This window comes from Cynoglossus semilaevis, chromosome 10 (genome assembly GCF_000523025.1).
Source record: "Cynoglossus semilaevis isolate Cse_v1.0 chromosome 10, Cse_v1.0, whole genome shotgun sequence".
Classification (NCBI taxonomy): Eukaryota; Metazoa; Chordata; class Actinopteri; order Pleuronectiformes; family Cynoglossidae; genus Cynoglossus; species Cynoglossus semilaevis.
Genome location: NC_024316.1, coordinates 14,770,211 through 14,781,396, shown reverse-complemented (window position 1 = coordinate 14,781,396; position 11,186 = coordinate 14,770,211). Strand labels below are relative to the sequence as shown.

Genomic DNA, 11,186 nt, shown 5'->3' with positions numbered 1-11,186 from the left:
TTTTTTTTTTTTTGCACAAAACCACCAAAACAAATGTTGTAGCAATCTTTTAGTATTTCTTAAGATGTTTTCTGTTGACAGTCCTGACATAGTGCTAGTTCCTAACACTGGGTTGCATATAAAAAGCGCCCCCTCTCTCCCGTGTACTGTACTGCACTGTTGACAGTCCTGACATAGTGCTAGTTCCTAACACTGGGTTGCATATACTTCTACAGCGAGTCCTCTTTCTCTGGTCCAATCTGTTACTGGTCAAATATCCCTAAGTCTGAAAACAGAGTTTAGAGAGGCTCAAATCTAAACCTCCCCAGGACCTCTGGATTTGTGTTCAGGTTGTTGTAGAATTTCTTGACAATAACACTGGAATTTAAGTGGCTCACTGCTTCACTTCTAAAACCTTTGAAAAAGCTCCCCCTCTCTCCCGTGTACTGTACTGCAGGAGATAAATTGGGAACAGATTCTCATTCTCTGGATGAGTTTTACACCATGCGTCTTGTAGTGTTTGTGTGCATTGTGTTTAAAATAAAATTGAAACACAGTGTCAGAATAAAGACAACATTGTGTTTTAACATCCCGTTATCATTTAAAGACCTCTTTGCACAGAGTGATTCTTATGCAGTCATATTTATCTTGTACGTTTCAGCACTAAAGGTCAGTTCAAGATACCTTAAGATACTGTGAGTCACAGGCAACATTTGTACTAGAACTTGCGCAATGTGATAACCTTAGATGACAAACAAGCTGTGCACCTGTCAACCCCACGAACTGCACATGTGCCCAAAGAAAACCTGTTAAAGGATAATCTGGATGTTGATGGTGTGGTCAGCTGGTGTGTAGGCCAAAGGTACTGCAAACTTAGAAAGAGATAAAACCCCAACAATAATTTCTGGTTCTGGTTCTAAAACAATCTTAAAGAAACCACTGTGAGGCAGCAGGAAACTTGTTATAAATCTGACTCTGATAGTACAGGACGTTTGGTGCTTTTTTTCTATTACCTTCAAAGTTTAACAAGCCTCCTCTGTGACCAAGCTGACCGTAGTATGACAAGTGGCTGAATCGTAAAAGCTACTTGTTTTTTGCTCACATAGGACTGAACATAAAACGTAGGAACGTCTTATATATAACATCTTTACTTTCAAATGATGAAAAAAAATAATCCAACTGATTTCTATTTCTTATCAGAACCCTGTGCAACCGACTGGCTTAGTAATAACTGGTTGATTTAGGATACACCGACACATTTACAAAGACACATTTTAACAACATCAACCACTCCATATCAACAACTCTCCAAAGGTAAGTGCCAGCAAGGATTAATGAAAAACAAAAGTCAGTTCCAATCCATTTCAATCTGTACTTTATATAAAGCCTCTAAAGATTAACTTAGTTCTGAAACATCACCAGGCAGCATGAAAAAATAAAACAGATGAGTAAAATACATATGGATGAGATTTCATCATCTTGTTGATAACACTGTACTATGAAAGATCCTGACACACTGAAGACAGGAATCTTTGTTGGGAAATTTGGGAGTCTCCCTCTAGTGGTGATTAGCTCAAAGTTGTGTAAATCTGTGTGTTAGAGTGATAGGTCTGGTCAGATAATGATTAGGTATAAATCTGTAATAGGGTTGGGGTGACCAGCATTTCCAAGTTAAAAACTTACTACTACTGATAATAATAATAATAATAATAATAATAATAATAATAATAATAATAATAATAATAATAATAATAATAATAATAATAATAATAATAATAATAATAATAATAATAATAATAATAATAATAATAATAATAAATACAGTAAAGGCCATTTGACCTAAATAAAATAAAAGCTGCTGTTATATTTTGTGTATTTTTAACTAACAATAATTAGTTATTGATTATTTGAGGAGACCGTACATGTGTGTAAACGTTCCTTCTGTTCGTGAAATAAAATATTAAGGCAAATACTGAACAAAATAAATGGAATATCATGTTTGTTTGGGGTTTTTTTCTTCCAGTTCAGTCACTCGACTAGTGATGGCTCATGACCCGACCTAACAAAAAAAAAAGTCTTACTTTTTCAGTAGTTTCACGGAGGCTGAAACTTCTACCTAACAATGATAAAAAGGGATGTGACCCTTCTGAAAAAGCGGTGGTGTTATTTTTGATTTCAGTTTGTAGTAAACGGTCACGCAACAAATTCATTTAAACATGTATTGAACTGTGGACATTAAATTGATCGTAGTACTTTGTGTTTTATTGTAGCGAAATCAATGTAAAGTATTATTGGACTAGCAGTTACCAAGTAACAGTATGTCCAAAAATAACACACGTGTTTGACCAGGAAATAAAAACAGTTGAACCAAATGTTATGACGAGGGACATTTTAATTATAAAGAAAAGAAAAACCATCCATGGTTATTTACAATGAAAGCCTCAAGAAAAAAAATAAGTGCAAAGTTACAAACACAACCCACAAATACCAACACACACACACTCACACACACACAGTGTAGAGATATACAGTATATACATAAGAAAAGTAGGGCATATCAGACATGGTCCTTCAACACAGAGGTTGGAGTCATTTATGAGAATTTATTTGATAAATTATTATTTATTTTCAATTGATCTTTGACGATACTCAAAATATGTCTATGAGTATCTGTGAAACTATCTTCATGACTGAGGTCACACCCTGGCCAGCTGTGTTCACTGCAGAATTCATGGAATAACTGGTCTGTGCCGAGGGGTTGGGAATGTTCATAAACTTCTTTTTCCGCTGGTGAGATTGAAGGAAATCTGTGTAAATGTGGGCTATTAGTCCAACATTTTCTTTGACCATTCAAGAGCATTCACATATAATCCAGTAGCTCTGTTATATGTGATTTACTGCATTTTATATCCAAGAGACAATCTTACAACAAACTCATAGTGTGCGTCAGTGCAAATCTTTAAAGAGAATCCTAAAGATCACGGGTCCTTTGGTTCAGACTGGCTCTTTTTATTTGACTACTTTTCAGACTTATTTTATTTATTTATTATTTGAATAATATTATTGCTACATAAAACCTGCAAAACATACTTAGATCTAGTACTACAGTACCTGTACTTGGGTATTGGTGCAAATATATAAAAGTTATGACTGAGTGCAGGGAGAGGTTTGCTCACGTGTGAAGAGTATTATGTCGTATCAGTCCAAGTTTATACAGTATATACAAAATAATGTCACTTGAAGGCGAGATTGTTGCCTAAGGGATCTCGCACCATACAGTTTCCATAACAACCACCGATGTGATTGTGGCTCAGGGCCTATAAGCCCAAAAGGCCGGGTTTCTGAACGGAGCGTAAGGGCAGTTGTTGTGACAGGCACACGAGTGGATCAACATCACTGCTCTCTTAACCATGCGGCCCGAGAAGCAGCGGAAGGTCACCTCAGTGGTGGAGGTTTGCTGAGGAGTGCAGCAGCGAGAGTCGGTGCACTGACCACAGTATTTCAGGCGGTAAGTGCGCGTGCTATAGCAGCCGTGGTGAACGAGACGGATGGGCCCCGGTGTTGTGTAGCTCTCCTGGCACTGCCCCTGCTGTCCCCACTAAAACAAACAGGATTATTAGCCACAGTCACACTGTACGACGAAGAAGCACCACAGCAGCAGCCACGTCAGTTCAATAACCAACCACAAGGTGTGTGAGAACAACTGAACTGGCCTGACTCTCCCACTATAAAACTTTATTAATATTTTATGATTACCCCTGTTCTAGGCACTCAGTTCTACTGTGTAGTACCAGTGCTGACCAGCAGGGGTGGACTTATTTCAACATCACCTTATTCATTTTAATTCCAGTCAATCCCATTCCATTCACATTTTTTAATTATGGTCAATGAGTCAATCCCATTCCAACCATTCACATTTTTTAATTATGGTCAATATAAAGTTTCTCATTTAGCCAAACCGTTTTGTTTTTGGACTGTGGTAGGAAACGGCAGCACCCAGAGAAAAGCCCCGCACAAATGAGAAGAAAACGCAGAGAATTCCAGACAGAAAGACCAAGGATAAATGATTTGTGGTTAACAAAACTAAAAATAGATAAAAAAATCTAAATCTAAAAGGTTTTTTTTTTTTTTTTTTTTAGATCTGTGCTATGACCCAATTTCCTGTTTCCACACGCACACTACATTAGAAGTGAACATCGTCACAGTCCACAGGAGCTGGTCAGCCTGCTCTGCTGGACAGTGGCAAGTGTTTCTCACTAAGTACAGGAAGAACAGCAGACCAATAATGAGAGTCTGTCTGGGCCGGTGCCTGTTTGTGTTTGTGAAGTAGTTTAATTTTAGATTCGGTTAACTCCTGCAGGAGCGCTGCCTCAAACACACATTCACAGTTCATATTGTTCAGACCACTGTGTCGGTCATGTCATCACAGCCACAGAATAACATCACTTTTCTTGTCTTTTATGTGCCACCACAGCAGACAGTCTGTTTTTAAAATATCTTAGAATTCTATGTTCCAAACCCAAAACTAAAAATATTTTTGTTTTGTTTTGTTTCTTTTTTTAATGTTGTTCCCAGTTTATATGGTTAGATTGATAAGTGATCTGCTATTACAGACATTAGCATCAATTCTCATCAATGTTGTCATCATGTCTGATTCTGTATGTTATTGCTCTTATTTTTAAATTTCATTGGTCGAGATTTTTTCAAGGAGTTGTTGAACTTGAATGTGTCAGAGGAAATTAAAGAGAATCTAGTAACAACAATAAAGTGGCCGATGTGTGGACTGGTACGTGTGTGTCTGTGTCTCACCATGTGTTCACCAGGTACAGGTGGACCGCCGCTGCAGGGCCGCACTTTACAAAGCCGAGTCTCCAGCTGCAGCTTGCAGGCTGAGTTCTGGTTGGAGACCCGCGTGGACACTCCTGCACCGCAGCTCTGGGAGCACGGAGACCACTGCGTGCTCTGCTCCACACAGGGGGAGGCAGGAAGGACCAACTTGTTCTGAGGGTGACTCCTTGGCAGGGAGGGCCACCACCTGTCCGGCCTCATGGCTGGTGGAAAAAAAAAGACAAAATTTAATAGTATGCAGGTAGACAGAGGTTCTGTTTATGAAGTAACCTCATGATGCAGTGGTTCTCAATCATTTTCTGTCATGCCCCCTCCTTAGGGACAGAAATGATTCACGCCGACACCCCCCCTCCCCCATCCACACCCCCACGAATTGAAATACTATTGAGAACCTGATAACATGTATATTTGTATCTGTACAAACCACTGTATGAGTTGCTGCCACCTAGTGACTGGAGGCTTGTTATCATTCAAGCATTACAGCAGTGGTGACACTTATGTCCACATTCCACTGGAAGCCCCTCACGTCCCCCTGGTACCTCACTGCGCCCACCCCCGAGGGGGGGCCCACCCCACTATTTGAGAAATACTGATATAATGAAATATGTTAAAGGTTAACACATGTGATCTCTACTGCCCTCCGATGGCTGATTGCATTGCCATATGAGTACTAGTTGGACCAATATAATTGGTCCAGTGTTTCCCAACCTTTTTTTCTGGGGACCAATATTTTAAAAGTCACAAACCTTTGCGACCCAAGTCAATAGACATTATTTTTATGTTATTTATATTATATTTATATTATTATAGACATTATAAACTCCTGGGAAACATGTTGCGAGACAACCCAAAAAAAAAAAATCTCTTACGACCCACATGTGGGTCGCGACCCAGTCTTTGGGAAACAAGTAGTAGCATATATGAATGATAATATGACCTTATCAACTGGATCAGTTTAAGATTCTTATCAAAAAAATGTTCCATCCAGGCCGAGGCTTGGAGCATAAAAAAAAAACAAAAAAAAATTAAATAAATAAAGAATGTTCCTTTCAAAACTAATTTGTTTGATCAGAATAGTCAGGTGCTAATAAAACATTTAATGATAGAATTCAAGAACAGAATGTTCCTCTGCTGTTCTCATATAACAATTTGACTCAGACAGTGTTTGGAAAGTCCAGATGTTCTAAATGACTAAAGAATGGCTTTATTTCCCTAACAACACCCGACCACTATACGTCTCCCTCTAACACACACACACACACACACACCCAGTTTAATGGAGTAGTGTCTGCTGGGCTTCCTACGTGTTATTGTGGCACAGCTGTGGTTGGCTGTCATTATGAAAATAAAGAAAACGTAGTGACTGTTGAAGAAATGTGTTTTGACATCGCCAAAGAACTCTGGCTTGGATTTGGACGAGGAGAGTTTTCCTTTGCCCGGACACACCCTGGTTTAATGTCGAAACAGATCCAGTAAAAACTTCCAGACATGACCACCAGTGACAAAACCTGTTCAGATAAAGGAAGGGCTGCGTAGCCATATGGACCGGTCATCACTGGGCCACAAGTGAAGAAAGACATACGTAATTTGGAGAGGTATCTGGCACCAGCAACTGGTGGTGGAAAATATGTTGGAACCATGATGTCACTTGAACTTTGTGGAGGAACATTTTGGGAATTAAAGAACCGTTTGGTGCTGTGTGTTTTCTACCATAAATAACAATAATAATTTACTCAGTACATGTCACTCCAGACCTCACCTTTGATGGCGTCGTGAATGACGGTGTTCTCGAGGTTTTCACACACCCACTCTTTGCAGCATTTTCCTGGTAATCGCACATGTTGTGGATGGGGACAGTCCGGAGTGGGAAGACGGCCGTCCATGGGACAGGTGGGCACACAGCTGACCCCTCCTCCTCTGCAGTGGCAGTAAGTGTCACAGGACGGTTGGAATGACTGACCGTCATGGTAAGTGACGCCGTTAACCTCGCAGCTCAGATCCTCCTGACCTGTAGAAAATACATCAATCTGGGTTACTGTACCCTGGGAAGACGAGGAATTTTGGTCGCCATCTGTGCCAGGAAAAACCAGTCTTATTGGGGCCACCTGCAGAATGATAAGAAAGAACTATTCTATGATTCTGTTCTTCATTCTTCAGATTTCCTAATGAAGTTAAGTGGGTTTTTTAAAAACATAAACAACCCTACTCAGCGTTGAGGGACATGCAGTAAGACAAAGGCTGTCTTCAGTCAACAGATGCCACGAGACACTTTGGGAAAATGAGCGAGGAGAGGAGGGGACACAGGAACTTTTGTCCTCGTCAGTGGTTATATAGTTCTAAAGGAAACCGAAGAGGGCGTTTGGAAGTTCAGGAGTGTTGTCTCTGCAATCTATCACGTTCATAGACCGGCGGCCTTTAGAGGAAAAGAGTCAACAGCCGCTCTGGAAAAAGGAGCTGGCAGAGCACAGCCGCCCGTCAGGTCGCCTCGCTCAGTTGAGCAGACTTTCAACTTCAAACACTAAGTATCGGCCAGTCCTGCCCTGGCTGACAACTTTCACCCCCTCCTTGTGGGTCTTCCCGTCTGTCCTACCCACACTGACACAGATACCTGGCTGTGTGGATGTTACAGTGGAGTCACTCACTGACACACTCCCCGGGGTCTCCAGGAAAGCTGGCGCTGTAGTCACACTGCAGTCCTCTCCGGCTGTCACAGGGAAACGTCTTGGTGCAGGACTCTCCTCTCTGCCTGGCACACACCTGGCAGCAGCTGCAGCCGTCCGGCACCAGAGGGACTCCGACAGGGCACTGCGGGGCAGAAGCTGGGCAGAGGCAGGGGCCGTCACACAGTTGGCAGAACACCTGTAGGAAGAACATGGGCAGAGGAGCGAGGATGAAAAGAGGAGGTTGTGAATCTGCAAAGTAGGACTGTAACTTCAGTTCATCATGGGATCATCTAGGGGATTTCTATTGGTGCTTTAATTTTAATTTTAACTTAAAGTTTAAATAAAATTGTAGATTTTCAGGATAACACACCACATAAAATCAATAACTGTTTTTTTTCTTCTTCTTTCTCCAAAACAATCACAATTTTTATGATTTGATTGTAAAAAAAAAGTAAAGTTGCCCAAATATAACTGTACACAATTATTTAAAAAAAGAGTTAAATATTTGAACACAAACATAAATATTAAACTGATCTAAAATCTATGACTTCGATAATAAACTTCAAGAAAAAGCAAAATGTCTTTTGAGCCAGAATCATCAAATATAGTAGTTTTTGTATTAGTTATTATCATCCAAAATGTTTATAATTAGGGGAAAATTAAGTATTCACAAGTGTGAGTAACTTAGTGAATCATATTATGAAAACATACTTCATAATATACTTTATTATCAGTCATTATTCAGTCCCAGTTTTGTTCCTCTGATATAATACTTCATAATATACTTTATTATCAGCCTAATTTCAGCTTTCAGTCCCAGTTTTGTTCCTCTGATATAGTAATAAATAAAAAATAAAAATCAGAGTTTAAAAGTTTAAAATAAAACTGAAATAAAAAACAGAGTTTAAAAGTTTAAAATAAAACTGTTGTTTTCTCTATCATACAGCTGTCAACAACCACTGAAATTAATGTTATCTTTATATGAATCTATTCACATGTAACATGTTCAAATTCAGCATTTTTAAGTTAATCTGGTAAGAAGCATAAAACAACTGAACATAGAGACGTCCCCTAAGTGACTTCAAGCATAAACATAGTTATTAATCATACAAATTAAACCATTAAACTCATAATAAGCTTTAGCCTAAACAGGTCACATGACATCACCTTCACTGACTGAACCCCTGAGATCAGACCCTCCCTCGGTCACACACCAAACAAAACCCCCATAATGCCTTATTTTAGAAACAACTAGTGTAAACAAACATGGTCAGGTCTTACCTGTGTGGCCACACACAGCAGGACAGCAGCAATAACACAGTCACACAGCAGTCGATCCATGGGGGCTGCAGCTGATGGAGCTCAGTGTGATGGGATGGTGTGACCGGTGCAGTTGTTTGCTAACTGCTCATTCTTGTGCCTGCTGACATTTATAAAGTCTGGACTCTGATGTCACGGGCTGACTACCGTGTAAACATCCACTGGACCGGCATCAGAAATGTTTCACATTCCTCCCCACTACTGCCCATTTCCACTCTCAGACACACTCACACCTCCACCCTCCACTCTTCCCCACTTTTTTTCCCTCTCCTCCCTCTTTTTCCAGTCTTGTGGTGCTTTAGGTTTGCACAGCTTAACATGAGCTGAGAGGAGAAAAATACATTAGCCCGGCTGTCTACACCAAGTCAAACACCCTCCAGGGCTTCTGTGGTTATGACGCTGACATGAGGTGGTGTGTTTAAAGCCTGATATAATGGCTGACCCTTTAAGTGAGGGGGTCACAAAGCATATATGGTCACTACTTATATTTTATCACTAAAAACTAGGCTAAACTCGAATTCAAAAATGACACGTCGTCTCACGATTCCCCTCTGGTTTGTATGAGCTGAAGAAATGTCTGGAACAGACCTGGTTCTCAGACTGATTATAAGTGAGCTGCCAAAACATTACACTGATGTTCACAGTAAGACTGACTCACTACAGACTGTGGAGCTATCATTAACATAAACAGGATGAGTGTGAGTCCACCTCAGAGTCCGACCAATCTGTCAGACCGGAACCAGACCAAAAATACAGCTGAGGGTGATTAATGATGAATTTTTCCTCATGGGGACAACTGGTCTGACAAACAGTACAAGTCACTCCAGTGGTGGTGCAGGACATGTTTAAGGACCCTGAAACTGTGGTAAAGTGTGCAGTCTGAGTGGCAGATGTGTTCAGGATTGAGTACAGGTGGAAGTCTTTTTGCACTTGTGGTGGAAAGGATGACAAAAGCGGTCAGGAAAGAGTCTCTGCAGACCACAATGTTTACAGATGACATCATTTGTAGTGAGAGTAAAAACCAGTGGAAGATAACTTGCTGCAGGTGTTTTTGCCAGGAGGAATGAAAACAAAAGTACTGAACCAAATACTTTTCTATTTATATACATTGATTTATATTTGAAAGGATACACAGCTCCCTTTTGGTGATATTATCTAAGTAAAGCATTTTTTGGAGTTTCAGGAGTGACATAAAACATAAACAGTATTACTTTCTTTATGTTTTCTTTATGTATTTTTTTTACAGTGACCAGGCTGCTCCTAGATATATGTATTATATAGTTTTATATATATAACTACCTCAAAGGGAGCGGAGCTTCTGAGAAGGCCTAAAGAAGAAGTGAGTGAGAGAAATTAGCATGTTAGCTTAGCCTAGCCTAGCCTAGCCTAGCCTAGCCTAGCCTAGCCTTGGAGGAGACTGAATGAATGAATATTTTAAAACTACATACCTTTTACTCCTGAACTTAACCTTGAGGAAATTTGAGGCAACTGTTGGTTCACTTTGTCCAGTGAGGCTTTTCTTTTGTGTGTAATGTTGAGTCAAATAATAGTTGAAGGTGAAGAGCCCACAGGAGACGATCAGGAAAATGGAAGGTATGTGTCCCAGACAGGCAGCTGTCACCCATGGATGTTATCACCCACACATAGAGTTCACTTGTATTTATGTTTTAATTAAATTAATAACTATTTTTATTTTATAAATGTTATAAATGATATTGAACAGTCTAAACAAGATATACATGTTTGATATTGAACAGTCTAAACAAGATATATCTTTTTGGGTTAAATCATTTTGGTTGATGAAAACAATACTATTTAAACATAGATCTGCCTTGGGAATCATCTTATTCCAGTAAAACCTATATTAAATAAAATTGATGAAAACAATACTATTTGCCTTGGGAATCATCATATTCCAGTAAAACCTATATTAAATAAAAACCCATTCATTAAAAAGTAAAAACATTTTGAGAGATTTGTTAGTGAGTGCAGAGCTGCTGAAAAGGTCCCAGACAGTGGGACACCACTCTTACTGACGGTGAACACTGTTGAAGGAAAGATCTTTCACAATGACCCTCATTCAGTTGGGATGAATATTTTTTTTGGTATGTGATGGTATGTGGGAGAAGCCCATTGGATTCCATGATGATTCACAAACGCAGGAATTTCAGGTCAAAGTAAAAAAACAAAAAAAAAAAACAAAACATTTTTATGTCTTCTTAAAATAAAACAGTAACGAGGCGATCCAGGTGCTGAAAGAGGAGACGACTCCTCCGCCAAATTTGTCACAGTGGAGCAGAAATGTTAAACACATGTTCAGAATTTTGTTTAATAGCCCAAAAATACCTCCAAGTGGAGGTACCAGAAAATACAGTC

At 39.6% G+C, this 11,186-nt stretch overlaps 1 protein-coding gene across 1 annotated transcript; it reads right to left on the bottom strand.

Annotated features, from left to right (window-relative positions):
• Nucleotides 1-2,149: 2,149 nt before the first annotated feature.
• Nucleotides 2,150-10,490, bottom strand: ccn5 (cellular communication network factor 5). Its single transcript, XM_008319019.3, has 5 exons — nucleotides 8,772-10,490; nucleotides 7,470-7,686; nucleotides 6,587-6,835; nucleotides 4,789-5,030; nucleotides 2,150-3,577 (listed from the first exon to the last, which is right to left on the bottom strand). Exons 1-5 carry the CDS (start codon nucleotides 8,829-8,831, stop codon nucleotides 3,290-3,292), a joined length of 1,056 nt encoding a protein of 351 aa, XP_008317241.1. The 5' UTR covers nucleotides 8,832-10,490; the 3' UTR covers nucleotides 2,150-3,289.
• Nucleotides 10,491-11,186: the final 696 nt, after the last annotated feature.

Bases quoted from the DNA above. Each gene is read 5' to 3' on its own strand.
- ccn5 (XM_008319019.3), bottom strand. From the start codon at position 8,831: ATGGATCGACTGCTGTGTGACTGTGTTATTGCTGCTGTCCTGCTGTGT. The intron at 6,836-7,469 runs GTGAGTGACTCC...TATTTTCTACAG, and splicing joins AGACCCCGGGGAGTGTGTCA to GTCAGGAGGATCTGAGCTGC. The intron at 3,578-4,788 runs GTGAGACACAGA...TGTTTGTTTTAG, and splicing joins CTGTACCTGGTGAACACATG to TGGGGACAGCAGGGGCAGTG.